At 53.4% G+C, this 17975-nt stretch overlaps 1 protein-coding gene across 1 annotated transcript in view; it reads right to left on the reverse strand.

The window, feature by feature from the left end:
* Window positions 1-17975, reverse strand: part of Cib4 (calcium and integrin binding family member 4) — a 60897-nt gene that overhangs the window by 37215 nt on the left and 5707 nt on the right. The window contains exon 3 of the mRNA XM_006994272.4: window positions 12429-12525. Coding sequence (XP_006994334.1) covers window positions 12429-12525 — 97 coding nt within the window. The remainder of the gene's footprint in view (window positions 1-12428; window positions 12526-17975) is intronic.

Raw genomic sequence — 17975 nt, forward strand, 5'->3', positions numbered from 1 at the left:
AGAGGAAGCCAGTCCACGCCCCAAAGCTGCTAGCCAGCTGTTCCCCTAGCTACCCCCTGTGGGTCACAGTTCATGGGAGGTAGAGGACAGGGCAAAGACAGACTTTGTGTGGACAGCACTTGGGGACAATGTGAAGCAGAAACCTTTAGCCACCTCCAGAAAGAAGTCATTTGTAACCTAACGGGGAAGGGTTTTTTGTTTTGTTTTGTTTTGTTTTGTTTATTTTTTGTTTTTGTTTGTTTGTATGTTTGTTTGTTTTGTTTTTTTCCCACCTGAGGAGCTGTGTTATAGTCACAGACTCTTTATTCAGTTCTCTTGACACTAGATAGGGCATCTACTTCTGGCACTTGGCCTCAGGCAGAATGAGGAAAAGGGTGACCTCTCTCCCAGAACCTAGCTGGACTAAGGGTGCAGGACTCCCAGAAATCAAAGGACATTCAACATCTTCGCTCTCATCACCAACTGCCAGGACGAGTTCAAGGTGCCCGCCAGGAGCCTGGCCCCCCGCAGGACATCAGCCAGCTCATGTGGTTACGGTCCCAAGTCCTTCTTCTGATGGAACACCACGATTTTCCTGTCACCTTCCCACTAGTAGGGGTTTGAGTCCCTCCTCGACTTTTTGGGGGACACATACCTTCTCTCTAGTTCGTTTGTGTAAGATGGGAGACTCCCCCAGTGGGTCTGCCATTCACAGAACACAATCATGTCCTTTCGCCACTGCTCTAGGCCCACTGACCCCCCGAGTTCCACTCACTTCCCTGGAACACCTCTCAGCAGTCAGGGCAAAACCCTCTGAGGTGGGCAGAGGTGCTAAGGTTTGGTCTATTTTCCAGACACAGCAAAATGAGGTGTAACACCGGCTGCCAGTTAAAGGTCAGGATGCTAAGGGAGGTGCCAGTCCTCAAAAGAGGGCTCTGGCCCTTCTGAAAGGGGCTGAGGCCAGAGCCAAAAGTGGCAGAAACTCCCAGAAGGCCCCTTCACAGCTGAGCCTGTCCCTCTACACCTGGGGGATGCCCCCACCTCCATCTTGTGTAGGGTGATGTGGCCAACAGCTCAAGGCAGGTGGTATGGCCTTCCCTCCTAGCAGCATGCCCAGGCCACTGGGAAGCCCTTCAAAGCTGCAGGGTGTCTAGTCCCCATGGAGGCGGCAGCAGGCAGAGGGTCAAAAACCCTGGGAACAGAGCCCTGGCGGGCCCAGCCAGCACCTCGTTAGGAAGCCTGAAGGGGAAGGGGGGGTGCGTGAGGAACAATGTTGTTTATTTTTTTCTATTTTTAAACCAGTCGAAGGTCTCTGGGGGCACAAATGAAGTTATCAGCAAAGACATAAGGGGAATAGAGCCTCCAGCCAGCGGGCTGAGAAGGCCCTAGGGACCGGCACTCTTGAAAAGCTGAGGAGAGCTTATTTATCTTGTTTTCTGAGGGCAGGACAGGGCCTGGGGTGCTGGACAAGCAAGCTTCCAGGCCCATGGGCCCCCTCCCCAGGCCCTCAGCTCCTCGTCCCCTCAGTACTGCTGGGAATGTGGGCCCAAGCCTTAGAGTCAAGAGAGTTTCAAGTGTGTGTCGTCTGCACCGGGGAAGGAGGGGTCTGCTTTGCCCTCAGTTCACAGACAGTTCACACGCACAGGCAACATCACACCAAAGCACGCAGACACACATACAGAGGCACGTGTGTGTGCACCCGTGTGCACATGCACACCTACACACACAGGGGTAACACACACAGGCAACATATACACACATGCACACACACACACACATGCACACACATGCACACACATGCACACACACACTCACACACACACACTCACACAGACACACTCATACACCATACACACTCATACACACACACTACCTGTTTGCACCTGGTCACAGGCTGCCGCTGCCACCTCGTACCCTTGGAACGACCCTTCCTCCATGTGACCGCCTGTTCCGTCAGCCTTCCCACGTGGTACTTATGCCAACCTAACTCCGGAACCTCTCACAGGGAGCAGCAAGCACGGCGATGTATATGCAGTGTGACAGGATCCTTACATGAACCGAGAGAGAGGATACATCACTCCCATCTTAAAGGCAAGGGCACCAAGAAGTCCGGTGCTTTGCCCAGAAGCTTTTTTTCAGTAACACCAAATGCCTCTAAGGGCTTCACAGCAGGAGAATCAGTTCCACCCTTGGGAACTGAGGAATCATGAACCATTAGAGAATCAGTTAAGGGCCCGGCTGCGGGAAACATCCAGGGAGCACTAAGCGGTAAGAGGCAAGGATGGTTAGACCCTGGGCGTATAGCCTGCTTGGAATTCTGGTCTTCGCTGGATTCTAGCTGGGTGACTGTGGGCAGGTCACTTAGTGACTCCATGGCCCAATCTCCTACTCTCTGGAGACAGTAAGGGCAGGTAATTTCCCGGGTGGATGAGATACTCCATTAAAAATGTAACATGGGAGGAGACAGAAAACGGCTGAAGTCTGCAGATGAAAACATATGTTTCCCTACTCCTACCCCAAGATGCACGAAAGATGGATGGAGTAGCTGCACCAGGTGGGTTGTGGGAAATTCTGTCCATTTTCTGTCTGGCTATGGGGTACAAAACTCCACCAGAGGGAATGAGGGGAAAGTGGCCCTTGACATTTTTGTGGGCTCCCCGTCTCCGGCTGAGGAAAACCAGAAGAGAAAAGCCAAAACCGGAACTCAGACCTTTTTTTCACCGTCTCCAGCTTTCCTGGTAGGAGGTGGGAGGGGATCCACTGGAAAGTTGAGGAACCGGAGACCTGGAGAAAACCAGTGATGTGCCCAAGACGCCTAGGTGCCAGCGGCAGGCCAGGCCTGGATGTCAGGCCGTATCCCTGGGCCGCGGCTCAGCCCAGAAAAGAGATGGCCTCTCACAGTACTGGGCTCTTTCTGAAACAAACCCCTTAATTCTTTGGCTGAATGTCTAAATAAGGATTTTTGCCAATTCCAAGCCCTGCTAACTGATGAAGTTGTCAGAAAAAAAGATCTAATGATGCTTGAAAAGGCCGGGAGTGAACCAGATGCCAAATTACCCTCCCAGCTCTGACCTGACATCAGGGAGCCTGGACCCTCCCACTGGGGCCGGGCGGGGCCTTGGGGAGCAAGAGTTGGAGGCTGAGTGGGCTGACTTCAGTCCTGCTTCGGACTGATGAGCTGTTAACCCCTTTGATCAACTCTGCTGCTACCGAGGAGGAGGAGGAGGGTACCACTTCTTCCTCCAAGTTACCTTGTAGATGAAATGAGGTGATGTGTGAGTTACGCCCTGCTGGGCAGAGCTCAAGTTTCATCTAGGGGCTGGGCTGGAGCAGCCAGCTGGCCTGAGCTCTGCCTAGTAGACCGATGCCTTACAGCCCTTGAGGGAGGAGAGAAATGGAGATTGCTGGTTCCATTTGGCGAGGCAATGGGTCTCTGGTCGACCCCTAGCATTTATTTATCTCTGAGATCCAGCTGCTTGTCTTGGATGGGTGAAAAGCTCCAAGTGACCTCGGGCCCCTGGAGGTGGCGCCTCAGGGTGGGAGCCTGGGAGTTCAGCAGGCTCTTTGTTCTCTCTCTCTCTCTTTTTTTTTTTTTCTCAGTGGAACATTTGTCCCACTCAGGAGTCTGGGTACTAGGGGTGGAGCCCAGTCTGGGGACTTGGGAATCAGACAATTCCCAGGCCTGTCCTAGGAGCCAGGGAGACTGGGTGCTTAGAAAAGGGAGGGCGAACTACCATCCTAAGGAGAAGAAGCCCCAACAACACAGACACACGCAAGTGTGACCTTCTGCCCGAGGATGCTTCCTACAGTCAATCATCAACCACTCAGGCCAATAATAACTCGTACCCATCCAGTTTCCTGCTCCTGACATGCATGTGCACACACACTCACGTTGGTGCCGTTTTTCCCTAGAAGATGGAGAAGAGCAAACGGAATTCTTGTGTTCAAGTGTATTTGAGGTTTTTGGCCACTCAGTTTCCTTGTCTGTAGGATAACATCCAAGTGCCTCAAAGAGTGTGAGGCTCAAACCAGGCAGCCCGTGAAACAGCTCACAGCCATGTGACCTAGGGCAGCGGGCAGGCATATGGGGCTAGGCACTGGGATTGTTGCACCCATCCAATCTGCTGCAGTTTTAAATTTATTTTTTTTAAAGCATGCCAGGAAAAACAGCCGAGGATGAGGGGGGCTCAGGACAGTGGCCTAAATACAGTCTAAGGATTATTACCGGGCCCAGCTGTCCCCTCCGGAGGCTGCTGCTGAGGTCACCGGATGACAATAACACTCCCTGGGCTGTCCTGGGTGTTAGGGGCGTTCTGTCAGCTCTTCATCTGGGGACCCTCTGATAATGTGTCTCCTCAGGATGTGGAGGCGTCCTGAAGAGAGAGCATGACACAGCCTAGGCTGGGGAGGAGGGGGGTGGGGTGGGGGTGGAGGCGGCCGTCATCCTGTGTGTCCCTTCTCATCTGCCGACTTTGGCTTCTTCCTTGGTGAAGGCCCCTCTGCCTTAGGATGGGCACGGGCAGTGTGGCCGCCATGCAATGGCTGTGAGCAAGTCGATGGCTAAATGTTCAAGGAGACCCTTGGCGTCCTGGTACTGGCTCCCTCCCACCCACCTTTCCTCAGAGGACTGAAGGAATCACTCATACCTGTGCCATCTCCCATAGAAAAGGAGCCCAGAGATCCAAAGATCCCCTTCCAGCTCAGGACTCAGCAGGATGAAATGAGACCACCACTTACAATAACAGCTTGCACTTCCCAGGGATTCTAGCCTGTCTCAGGGTAGACATCCAGCCGAGCAGGGTGCATTAGGGAAGTCTATGTGCAGGTTCTCTGAGTATCTAGCCATTGCCTTGGCCTAGTCCCAGGACATATATTAAGAAGCTCCTCTGGAGGGGAGGGTGTGTTGCCCTGAGACCTGCCTGGCCCCCAGAAAGCCTTTCCTTTGGCCCTAAGAAGTATGAAAGGACACAGATGGAGAATATCTAAGGTGTGCCTGGTGTATTTGTCTATGAGGGGCCACACCCACAAGGGGAGCCGCATAAGACTATCAGGGCACCAAGTTTGGGCACTACGATCTGGAAAGTGAGCCCTGCAAAGAGGAGGTGGCTGAGGACACCCTTGCTCTTTGCCCAGAGGACCCCAATGAGAGAGAGAGGGGGGCTCTGTAAGGTTGGAGACTGCACACAGTGCATGGCCAGCTCTTGGCGGTAATATCCTGCTTGTAGTGGGTGAGAAGGGTGCACGAGAGACCCCCACACCAGGCATTCTCCACAAAGGGAAAAAAAAAAAGTCTGTCATGGTTCCTCCTGTCTGACAACGAAAGCAGAGAAAGCAGCAACATTCCCTAGGAGTCCTTGGGCAGAGCCCTCCTGGAGGTGAGGGAGGATCCCAGCGGCCTGCTGGGTATCTGGCTTGAGGAGGAGTATGAGGACCACGCAGGCATGGGGCTCTGAGGGCACCGACCTAGTGGGGCACGTGGCAGGTGTGGGGTCGGGAGGAGGAGACGAAAGTGGGTGAGACAGCGTCCACGTGTGGGAGATGCTGGGTTGACGGTAGGGCTGTCGCGTGGGACGTTTTACTTTACCTGGGAGCCGTGGACTCTTGCACCTAGCTTCACGCTCTCTGGCACTCACTGCATGGAAGTAAAGGACTTTCTCTCTTGAAGCTACAAACAAACACGGAACACAGGAGACGAGCAGACACAGGCGCACAAGTCGTGAGTGACCAGGAGAGAGAGACAAGACATCAGGACCTGGGCCCACAGTGGGAAAGGTGACAGCAGCCTGCTGTCTGTCTTCCAGGCTCTGGGTCTGCACGCCCCGGCAGTGCTGGAAAACAGGCAACTATGTGGATGGCTGGTGGCAAGGGTTTCCGAGCATCTAGAATGCTGGAACCTTCCGCACTGCGTGCTGAGGACGACTTGCCCTGTCTCCAGCCTTACCAAAGGTAGGGAAGCTTGTCTCTTGTGAGAGCCAATTAGCGCCTTTCGGGGGGCGGGACGGGGGAGACACCAGACACCACTGCGGACTGGGAATTGAACAAATAGGTGGATGTTAACCTCAGACTCATCCAGCCTGTTTCTCAACTTGGCGCCAGGATATGCTGGCTCACGGAACACGCCAGTGTTTCGAGGGAATCCTCAAAACATGGCCCCTTCGGCTCTCTCGCCGTTGGCACTCCAGTTGACAGACACCACCCACGGGCTCAAGCTTTGAAACAAGTCTTTTGGCAACCATCTGCAGTCTTCGTTATGAGCAAACGATGACCAGATATCCACGGAAGGCCTCTGGCATGAAAGGCAAGGGTTCACGGCAGCAAATGGCAAAAAAAAAAAGAAAAAAAGTGCCTCAAAGGGAAGATCAGAGAAGATAAGTGCCTTCAGGAAAACAAAACAAAACAAGACAAAAAGCGGGAGGGTATTACTCAAGAAAGGGATACGCAGAGAACACAATAACTCCTGGAGACCAAATGCTTAGCGGGGAGAGTGAAAAACGCATTGTGGTTGAAAGACAAACACTGAAGAATCGCGAGCCCAGAAAGGAGAGATGGGGGCTGGAGATGGTGGCTGGAGGTGGGGGCTGGAGGTGGGGGCTGGAGGTGGGGGCTGGAGATGGTGGGGGCTGGAGATGGGGGCTGGAGGTGGGGGCCGGAGATGGGGGCTGGAGGTGATGGGGGCTGGAGATGGGGGCTGGAGGTGGGGGCTGGAGATGGTGGGGGCTGGAGATGGGGGCTGGAGATGGGGGCTGGAGATGGGGGCTGGAGATGGGGGCTGGAGATGGTGGGGGCTGGAGATGGGGGCTGGAGATGGGGGCTGGAGATGGTGGGGGCTGGAGATGGGGGCTGGAGATGGTGGGGGCTGGAGATGGGGGCTGGAGATGGGGGCTGGAGATGGTGGGGGCTGGAGATGGGGGCTGGAGATGGTGGGGGCTGGAGGTGGTGGGGGCTGGAGATGGGGGCTGGAGGTGGGGGCTGGAGATGGTGGGGGCTGGAGGTGGTGGGGGCTGGAGATGGGGGCTGGAGATGGGGGCTAGAGATGGTGGGGGCTGGAGATGGGGGCTGGAGGTGGGGGCTGGAGATGGGGGCTGGACGTGGGGGCTGGACGTGGGGGCTGGACGTGGGGGCTGGACGTGGGGGCTGGACGTGGGGGCTGGAGATGGGGGCTGGAGATGGTGGGGGCTGGAGATGGGGGCTGGAGATGGGGGCTGGAGATGGTGGGGGCTGGAGATGGTGGGGGCTGGAGATGGTGGGGGCTGGAGATGGTGGGGGCTGGAGATGGGGGCTGGAGGTGGGGGCTGGAGATGGTGGGGGCTGGAGATGGGGGCTGGAGATGGTGGGGGCTGGAGATGGGGGCTGGAGATGGTGGGGGCTGGAGATGGTGGGGGCTGGAGATGGGGGCTGGAGGTGGGGGCTGGCATGGTCAGGAAGTGTCTGCAGTTCATGCATGAGAACTTCCGGTCTGAGTCTCGGAGTCCCGATCAAAAAGCTTGGAATCCCAGCTCCGGGGAGGTGGGGACAGGCAGATTGCTGGCGCTTGCAGGACAAGCAGCCTAGACCTAGGGATGAGCCCCAGACGGATGGAGAGCTCCATTGCAAACAACAGAGAGAGAGCTCAGAGACGGCTCAGTGGGAAAGCGTCTTTTGCTCAGCAAGCATGTAGGCTTGAGTTTGACCCCCCAGCTCTTGTGTTAAAAAGCCAGGAATGGCTGCCTGTGCCTGTAATCCCAACACCACAAGGCCGACAAAATGAGGGCGACATGTTTCCAGAAAGAAAGTGAGCATGAACGAAGAAACAAATTTAAAAAAAAAAAAAAAGCAGGACACACACACACACACACACACACACACACACACACACACACACAATCAGGAAACAGAAAGGCTTTGGATTTCTCATTAACAAGAGTGAAAGCTAAAATGTCATCAAGTGATACTTTCCAAATCCTGAAGAAAAATGGTTTCCAATCTATAATCCAATTCCATCTAAATGCTCAGTCGAGTGTGAAGGGGAAGTAAGGACATTTCCAGATGTGCAAGGGGTCACAAAAACACTTAGCTCCCGGTAACTCTTCATCAGAAAGCTAATAATGGATGTCTCCCACCAAAGCAAGGGGAGCAAAGGGAGAAGTCCGCGGTCCCAGGGAGGTGTGGGATCTGAAGGGATTGGGAAGGGCTGGTATCTAGGATGCTGACGTGTTCTGTGTTCAAAGGGCAACCCTCTCCCAACGAAAGCCGTTATAAGGCGCCGAGAACAGCTTCCCTAAGAAAATGAAACGTGCAGAAAATCCTCCCTTTTGAATGCTCTTGGAGATTTAGACAATTGGTAGAGCCTTGATGATGAGTTAATGATATGTACAAAGAAAACCAAGCAAAAACAATTATTATAACCAGAAAAAAAAATGCGCAGAAAAGAAAACTCTCCACATTTTATTTCTCAGCTCAGCTCCGAATAGGGTAAATGGCCATCGTGACAGAAACACCTGCTAATGGTTTGGATAGGGTTGTCTCCTCTGCTCAGCGAAGGAGTTTAATCCCTGAAGCTTTATGTTAATGGTATTGAGGAGGTCCGACACCAATCCTAGGGCAGTGCCCAGAGGTGAGGCTTTGGGAAAGTGATTAGGTCAGATAAAATCATTCGGGTGGGTGGGGCCCTGGTGAGGGAATTCTAGTGGCTTTAAAAGGAGAGGGAGAGCGACCACACAGACAGAGACACCCATGTGCTCCTGCTGTGGTGTGTCAAGCCAAGGGGAGGTCTGTCTTTGCAGCCTGCAGCTTCCAGAACTGAACTAAATAAACTTCTTGAACTCTCAGTGAAGTAGCCTGCCGCAAGTATTTTATTAAAGATAACAAAGAACAACAACAACAAAAAAAAAAACCTGACTATGCAACACCAACTGTTCCTTTACTTAAAAAGATCCGATCACTATCCCGGGAAGTCACGGGAACAGGGATGACGCATGGGATGCCATGGGGGAGGGCAGAGAACTAAACACCTACCCCCAGGGGAGTCGAAGGTTGAGATTTCAGAAGAGTCATCCAATGTTCTCTGTAGAGATCCGGGCTGTGGGGAGCAGGGAGAGGCTGCGGATGGCCTGGTGTAAGCCTTTCCCCACCCCTTCCCCTTAAGACCACTCTATCTTCTCTCAGGTCTTGCCACCATCATCCCAGGTGGACCCAAAGACTAGGCCAGGAAACCAGAAACCCGAGTCGTCACGCCATGCCACACTCACGGTGTTTACAGAAAGCAAGATCATTATTTACAGGAAGAGAAACATTGAGCTAATTGACTTTTAAAGACATCAAATACAGCAGACAAACAGAGCATAAAACCCCACGTGGAGAAGGAGCTCAGCGTCCCAACCAGTAGGCGTCTTTGTCCACAGGCTTTTCCGGTTATCTCGGCTACCCGGAACCTTCTCGTGCCTTGCTCTCTAAGCCACCGGCCTGCTTTTTTCCATGATGAAACCCCAATTAAGAACACAAAACTTCATTCTTCTCAGACCATCCAAGTCCCCTAACCGAGTTATACCAATCCCTAAAGTTCTCTGTCCCCCACCACCACCACCCTACCCCCACCCCCCTCCTCCTCCCCCCCTCCCACCTTCTCCAAGCCTGTCCCGGGAAAGATTCTGGGTAGTGTGAGTCACAAGGCTCCCATCCTTGGGCTGCAAGGTTCTTCCGCTTGCCCAAGATTGGGAAGGTGCAGAAGGCAACAAACAGGAGTCTGGGTTTAAGTCCAGCCCAAGGCCAGGGACATGGTGGTTGACCACCTAGGACGGAGGGCGAAAGATAAAGATAAATAGCGAGGCAATGAGAGCGGCAGCAGCATCAGCAACAACAACAACAACAAACCAAAGTTCTTGCTTCTGGGATGAGTGTGTGTGTGTGTGTGTGTGTGTGTTTAATCAATTGATTTCTGGTGCATTGCTGTTGTTGTTTTGAGCCAGGGTCTCATGTAACCCAGGCTGGCCTTGAGCTCCTGATCCGCCTGCTTCTAGCTCCCAAGTGCTGGGATCACAGCATACACTATCAGGTCTGGCTAACATGAACATATTTTAAAAGTGAATTGGTGGTGATTATGGGTGACATATTTTTTTTAAAAATGTCCTTACTTGGAAAAAATTGGAAGTTGGTGTCTCTAGTCCCTGCTGAAAATAAACTTCAGTTTTGGAAGAAAACGTCTGGGATACACTGTAGAGGATGATCCCGTAGAGAACAAGAACCACCCCAGAGACAGAACTACAGACTCTGAGGAGGCATCTAGTCCAGGCTCCCTTTGGTACCAAGTATATGCCAGAATACCCCCTGCCAAGGGCCTCCTGGCATGCCCTGCTTGGCTCCTTTTGGTGGTGGGGAGCTCATTCCCTGTGCGGCCTGGACTATTAGAAGGTATTTCCTTGTACTGTTGAAAATGTACCTAGTCCTTGGGCAGCTCTACTCCTGTCCACACTTCCTCATTCTTTGACCTCTCCATACTTATATTTCAAACCCATCTGTGCTGGGTCCCCACCCACCTCTGCACCTGAGGACCACGACTGCCTCCTAGGAGGAATCATGCAGCCTTTGTTGAATGACTACGAAACTCCTCACTCAATAGCCAGCTTCTCTTCCTAGGTCCCTGGGCCTCATCTCGGAAGCAGCCTTACCCTCAGAGCCCATCCTGTTCCAGACAGAGAGACGATGTGCCCTCACTGCATAATGACAGCTCAGATCACTATTCCGCCAAGATCCAAATGACATATGAGGAAGTCTGAGTGTTGTGATTTGTCAGCCCAACACCGCCTCCCACAAACCATGGACAAATTGTAATTCAAATCTCAGAGTGACTGGGGAGTCCTTTTCTTGTGTACCTCTGGGCCTGGTTGGGCTGCCCTGGGCAAGGGCAGGGCCTCTTCCTAACAGAGGAAGTCTCAAGCCACTGTCCCTCAGGAACTGAGAGATGGGAGGGGGGGTAGTTCTGAGAGCTGCAGACTTCTGGGAGCCAGGGGCCTCCAGGTCACCTCACCACTCCTCCCAATTTACACAGGAGGAATCTGAAGACTCACCCCAAGAGCAGAGTGTGCAGATGCACATGCACACCCTGTCTGTCTGTCTGTCTGTCCTGGGAATATGGAGTGTAGGCTTCAGGCTTGGTAGAGAAAGCCAGAGGGAGACGGACGTGTTCCTCCTGTAGGTGTGTCCCGCCTTTGATATGTGAAATGACGTAGTCATCTACAAGCTTCGTACTCAAGAACCGCATGCATTCCAAAACCAAAACAGAAACATACCAACAAACCAAACTAACCAAACAAACAAACAAAACAAAACTCATACTGTTTCAGGAAAGGTGAGGGTTTTGTGAGGGACTTCATTCAAAGCTTTCATTGGTTGCACATGGCTCAGCAAGCTGCAGGCTGGATATGCCTGAGGGGTTCCAGGCTTGGGGAGGTTGACAACATTGCTGGATGGATGGATGGATGGATGGGTGGGTGGGTGGGTGGGTGGATGGATGGGTGGGTGGATGGATGGGTGGATGGATGGATGGATGGATGGGTGGATGGATGGATGATGGATGGATGGGTAGATGGATGGGTGGATGGGTGAATGGATGAGTGGGTGGATGGATGGATGGATGGATGGATGGATGGATGGATGGATGGATGGATGGGTGGATGGATGGGTGGGTGGATGGGTGGGTGGGTGGGTGGGTGAATGGATGAGGAATTAATGGAAGAGCTGGAACCAGAGTATTCTTCTCTTTCAACACATGGGAATGGACAAAGGCAGGCTAGGGGACAGTCTCCAGGCCCCCCGCATCTCTCCTCCCAGCTTCTCACAGGAGAACCTGAAGAAACTCTCAGTCCCTCTATAAGAGCCCTAGTCTCCTGACACAGTGTGAGCAAAAGACAGAAAGGGCAGAAGGAGGCTGGGCAGAAGTCTGAAGGAGCCCTTGGTTTCCTCAAGGCCCCTGGTGGCCCTGTGTGGGATCCCCCACTTTCTACTCACCCCAGTTAGGGAATAAAGTACACAGAAGGAATGATCGGTACAAGGGTCTCTGGAGTCAGTGAGGGGTGGAGAAAACGGTGAACTCCAAAGAGTGGATCACAAGCTGAGGCTCAGAAGGGACCTGCAGGCCTCAGAACAGGAGGCCTGTGAATGGGGCCTGTGAGGGCTCCCAGCTGGCCCACCACCTTCCACCGGGGAGACCTGGGGCGACCCTCACGGCCGTGGCTGGGTTGTCCTCACCTGAGAGAGGGCAATGGTGAGTACGCCTGTCTGACCAGGTCTGGTGGGGGTGGAGGGAAGATAGATATGTGTGAGAAGTACGTGAAGGCCTCGCCCTGATGACCCCTCTGCCTGGAAACGCCGGAGCCCCTCAGAATGACGGTGTCAGCCGAGACTCTTCAGCCCTCCACATGGAAGGCCCGCTCTGCCCTTGCCATACCTTCAGCCCCTCCCCATCCTGGACTCACCCTCAGAGCAGGAAGGGAGCTGACCTGCTCCATGGTCAGTGTGGCCTCCTTATAGTGCTTGCCTGAGGGGCAGAGCTTCAGGAAGGTGTCATGGATACTGAGGAGAAAGAAGAGAGGCATGGGAATGAACGGGGGCCGGGGAGTCTCCTGTTCACGTGTGTAGGGACGTCTTAGTGAAAAAAAGGGGGACTAAGTGTGGACTGACCCGGAACAGGAAACATCCCCCATCCTCCCATGTTCCGTGGGGGAGTATAACCATGAACGGGGAGCGAGGCAAGGAGAGGGGCTGTAATATGCTCTGTCACATGGACCACACTCCACATAGTGTTCATTCTTGACTATCAGAGCTGGCAGGAACTTCTGTCGCGGCTCCGTCCAGTCCCGCAGGTAGAGGTGGAGACATCCAGGTCCCCTCCTGGACATCCAGATGCCCTCATCCTCAGCATGTAGAAAAGAGGTCACTTGGTGAACACAGGAGCCAGGTTCAAAAATCCATGTACTGGCAGCTGGTAAACCTGACAGCCAAGCTGGACAGCTGGCTGCAGATGGTCCCCACAGACTGACAACCGGAACAGTCTACCTCTCTCCTTTATCATGACCCTCTCCATCTGTAGGCAGCCGGGGAACTTTGTAAAGGACAGGCAGGGCCTGGTGTGGCTGTATGGCCACTGAGCAGACAGTCATAAGGAACCCTACCCCAGGCCAAGAGAAGATGCTCTCTCCACCTCTGTTTCTGTCTCCCCATCCTGGATTGCAGGCTCGGTCCACTAGCAGGCTCTTGGGACCACAAGGCCAGTGAGTGTGGCAGCCCATGGAGGAGAAGGAAGGCAGCAGGCTGGGCAGAGCTGTGTGATCCTGGGCAACTTACTTAATGCTTCTGAGCCTTGGCTTCATCGTTTGAATAAAGACCCATCAATACCTCTCTGGAGGCTGCAAGTTCAATGTAAGTGAAAGGAAGTGTGTGCGTGCTTGTGTGTGTGTGTGTGTGTGTGCGTGCGTGTTAAGGTGTAAATACAGTTTAAAATATGTCTTTTATATCCAGATAGACCTAAGTCCCATCTCCTCTCTGGGTTCTCCTCCGGTGCATCTGGCACACGCTTCCTGCTGGCTGTCGTATGTATAACTCCGGCTAAATCAAGATGGAGGGAGCCCTCTCACCTCACTCAGACTTTCTTTCCAGCCTCGTTTTTAATTATTATTATTGCATCTTTATTGTGTATGTGCGGGTACCTGTGTATACACACCTGCACACATACAACACACACACACACACACACACACACACACGCACGCACACACGCACGCACGCACGCACGCACGCACGCATGCACGCACTCATGCACGCACGCTTGCTCGCACACACCACTGTGACAACTTTCGGAAGCTAGTTTTTCCTTCTTCCGGGTGTGTCCAGTTTTCGAACTCAGGTCTCCAGGCTTGGTAGGAAGTACTTCTTGCTAAGTCAGCCCTCCAGCCCTCCAGCCTCTTTTTTGATCCCCTTATCCTTCAAACTTAGACTTCTCTCCTCTGCTCCTTTTCTAGTCTGCTTTTCTCTTGCATCGAACCCCTAATCTCAGCCGAGTGCCAGGAGCGAGCAACCTAATTCACATTCTGGAGAAATAAATACCTCACAGTCCCTCCGTTGACATCCTCAGATAAACTCAGATGAATTTGAGTCAGTGGGGATTTAGGGACACGTGGACTTAGTAAGGAATTCAGGGGGTGATTCTATGACCGGAGAATCGGGGGTAAAGGGGGAGGCCTGAGAACGTGGAGCCATCATTGGCTCCCTTTTTAGCCACTCATTCCCGTCACAGCTCACTGACTAGGAGAGCATCCTGTACGTCTGTCTCAGCCATGGACAAGTGGAGGAAAAAACAATAAACCCAAATTCTGTTTGTCCACCATGCTACCTAGTTCTGCACTCTGAGAGGCTGGTCTCCACCCATTGCCACCGGCTCCCTGGCCTTCAACCTTCCAAAGGGCTTGGGCCGGGGGGGGGGGGGGGGGGGGGAGCCCCAGCAGGAAGTTGGAGGCCGTGAGAGAACCGTTAGGGTTCCTCCCCTCTGACCTCACAAGGTCGGCGCAGCTCTTAGCCGAGTTTGTCCTTCAGCGGTGGCAGCTCTGACGGGCACCTGGCCACCTCAAGCCCTGGGCGGGGATGGTTGGTGTTTAGACGTCTCCCACCAGCCTCTGCAGAGTTTCTCCATCCTCTATCACCTCCCAGGAGGGCAGCTGAGGATGCTGTCTTTATCCTCCTGGGATGCCGGCTAATGAGGCAGATGAACCCATGTGAATCCCTTTCCTTCCCTACTGGATGGGTGACCAGAGACCAGAGACGTGGGTTCTATTCCTGCTCGTCCAGTGGGAGGCAGGCCCTTTCCAGGCAGGCTCTGTGCTGATTTGGGAAGGCCTGGCAAATGGGAGGTGGACCAGGGCTTGGAGATGCACGGAGAGGGCCACGACACTGCTGATCTAGTAAGGGACCCTTGAATGTCCCCAGAGGCTCTGTGTTAAGTATAAGGGGGAGTCAAAAAAGCAGGGTGTGGGGGAGGTTGGGAGAGAATTCTAAAAGGTATTGGGATGGGAGAAGGGTCATCTCAGGTCAACAGAAAGAAAGAAAAGCTATTCCTATTGGAGGTTCCCTGCTGATCTCTAAGGGGTAAGGGTGGTCACAGGCAAAAGGAGCATTATGTCACTGTCAGTGTCCTTCCTTCCTCCCTCCCTCCCTCCCTCCCTCCCTCCCTCCCTCCCTCCCTCCCTCCCTTCCTTCCTTCCTTCCTTCCTTCCTTCCTTCCTTCTTTTTTCAAACAGGTCTCACTCTGTAGCCCTGGTTAACCTGGAACTCACTTTATAGATCAAGTTGGCCTTGAACTCATAGAGAACTGCCCGCCTCTGCCTCCAGAGTGTTGACATTAAGGATGTGCACCAACTATCATGTCCAGACCAAAGATGGACTTTCACTAGGGGTGTGTGTGTGTGTGTGTGTGTGTGTGTGTGTGTGTGTGTGTGTGTGTTAAGAATACATGTACTTGTGCCTACTGAGTCCAGATGTGGCTGTCCACTGCCTTATTCTACACCCTTCATCTTATTTCAGGGGGCAGGATCTCTCACTGAACCCAGAGTTCACCAATTCAGTTAGCCGATTGGCCGGGGAGCTGCAGGAATTCTGTCTCTCTCTTCCCACCTCCGAGTCAAAAGCAGTGCTCAGCATTTTCACACGGACTGAATTCCAGGTCTCATGCTTGTGTGGCCAGCATGTTACCAACTGGGCCATCGTCCCAGCTCTCCACTCAGTTTAAGCCCTCCTGGAAACACATGCTTGTGGTGTGTGTACCTAGAGTGACTGTTCCTCTGTCCACCCTAGAGGGAGGACCCAGCAAGGCAGGGACCACTCCTGTACAGAAGAGAAAACAGGAGGTGGATGACTTGCCCAAAGTCATGTGGGTGTGGATGTTAAAGTGTGAGTCGCAGACACCAGGGCTCTCACCCAGAAGCACAGAGAGGGGAGGCTGGGAAGGCCCTGCGGTTGTCAGGACCCCTCTTCTGACCACATACTGTGGTCTGGGCATACTCAGACATGTCACCTCCCAGCGTCTTCCCAATAGTGCCTGTGGGAGAGGTGTAAGTGACTACTTTTGTGGATGGGTAAACTGAGGCTTGTGAAGTTTACCTAGCATGTCCAGGGTCAGGCCACTGGGAAGAAACAGGAGTAGATGACTGAAGCCTGAAATGGATTATTTGAGTTGTGCTATCTCCCCTTGAAGGGTCCGCTCTACCCCCGCTCCCAGGTGAAAGACCCTGGGTACCCAATCCCCGTTGAACGGAGCCCTGCCCAGACGACTCCATGCCTTCCCAGACGGCCACAGGGACCAGCTGTCCACAGATGAATCACGGCCGCATCTCGGCTGCCACAGAATGTTCTCCTCCTCCAAATATGGATCAGCCGGCTCGAAATGGAGCTCTGAATTAATCACTAATGGACTCAAAAGTCAAAGCCATTTGAGAAACTCACACATTCACCCTGCCAACAGCCAGGCAGCCTGGGTGGGGCTTGCTTCCACGCTTGGCTCCCAGAGGAGAGAAAGGCTCAGAATCTACTTTGCTGGGAGGTACCCTCTCCAAGTGACCTTGGACCTGCCACTCCCTTCCCTCCCCCTCCCCTCCCCTCCGCTCCTCTCCCATCCCCCCCCCTTTCTCACAGCCTCAGTTTCTCATGAGAAATGAGTGTCATGGTGACTGCCCTGCTTGGATCCCCCTAGTCAGGCATCTGTGACTCTGAAAGTCTGTTGTACCCCTCTCTCTGCCATCCCTACCATAGCTGCCTCTGAGACTCTTTAGTTCAGTGGGTCTCAAACGGGGGCTCTGTTAAATCCTGTAGGGAATCTGTGAATGGGTCTGTACTCCACTAGGCCCTGGGGCTCTTATTCAAACCCAGAACACTGTGCAGGTTCTACAAGCTTCTGGGTACCCCTCCCAGACCTGCAAGACCTAGATCAGAGATTTAACGTAAGCCGCTGGTCCCTGACTGGGCTCAGGGTCCCAAACATGCAGATTTTTACTTCCAAGCTGTGTGACCCTGGGAGAATCACTGTGTCTCTCTGGGCCAATTTCCTGCTTTGCAAAGGGGAAAAAATAGCATGGTAGCAAACAGCTGTGTGTGCTCAGCCCTGGGCTGGGTGCGCATTGCTCACACAATGACATGTCATCTCCTTGGCCTATGATGGCTTTGTGAGGTTGGGGGCCCGAATCCCCTGACATTGTTTCACAGTATGGAAACTGAGGCACAGTCACATAGCTGGAAAGCGGCAGAGCTGAACCTTAAACCCTGGCTCCCAGGAAGAAAACTTGAAACATTCCATGTGCTGGAGCTGCTCCAGGGAGCTCCTGGGGCCAAGAGGTGGAACACGGGCCGGAGACGGGAAAGTCTGGGGAGTCTCTGAGATGCTAAGAAGAAAGAGTGGTTCCCTAAGGGGCTTGGCAGAGCGTTGGTTTAGCATGTGTGACACCCTATGATCAGTCCCCAACATGGAAGGAAGGAAGAGGGAAGGGAGGGAGGGAGGGAGGGAGGGAGAGAGGAAGGGAGGGAGGGGGAAGGGAGGGAGGGAGGGAGGGAGGGGGGAAGGAAGGAAGGTAGAAAGAAGGGAGGGAGGGAGGGAGGAAGAAGAGAAGAAGGAGGGAGGGAGGAAAGGAAGGAAGGAAGGAAGGAAGGAAGGAAGGAAGGAAGGAAGGAAGGAAGGAAGGAAGGAAGGAAGGAAGGAAGGACCAGGCTGAGCAGGGTCTAGGAACAAATGCTTCTGTAGATCCAACCTTAACCCAGAGATTCCAGAGTGTCACCGATTCAACCAAAGCGCTCAGCCTGGGCCAGGCTGACCCGGATCCGGTCACAGTACATTTGGATCTGGTGACTTGGCCTTCGAGTGCTTACTCATATGGATAAGAAGGTGAGACGTCTTACACAGACGTGCTCACTGCCTTCCCACCTGGTATTGATGTCTTCGTGGTTTTTAATCAGTGGATCACCACCGTTCCACCGGGCCGTCATTG

This window comes from Peromyscus maniculatus, chromosome 22 (assembly GCF_049852395.1).
Source record: "Peromyscus maniculatus bairdii isolate BWxNUB_F1_BW_parent chromosome 22, HU_Pman_BW_mat_3.1, whole genome shotgun sequence".
Taxonomy (NCBI): Eukaryota; Metazoa; Chordata; class Mammalia; order Rodentia; family Cricetidae; genus Peromyscus; species Peromyscus maniculatus.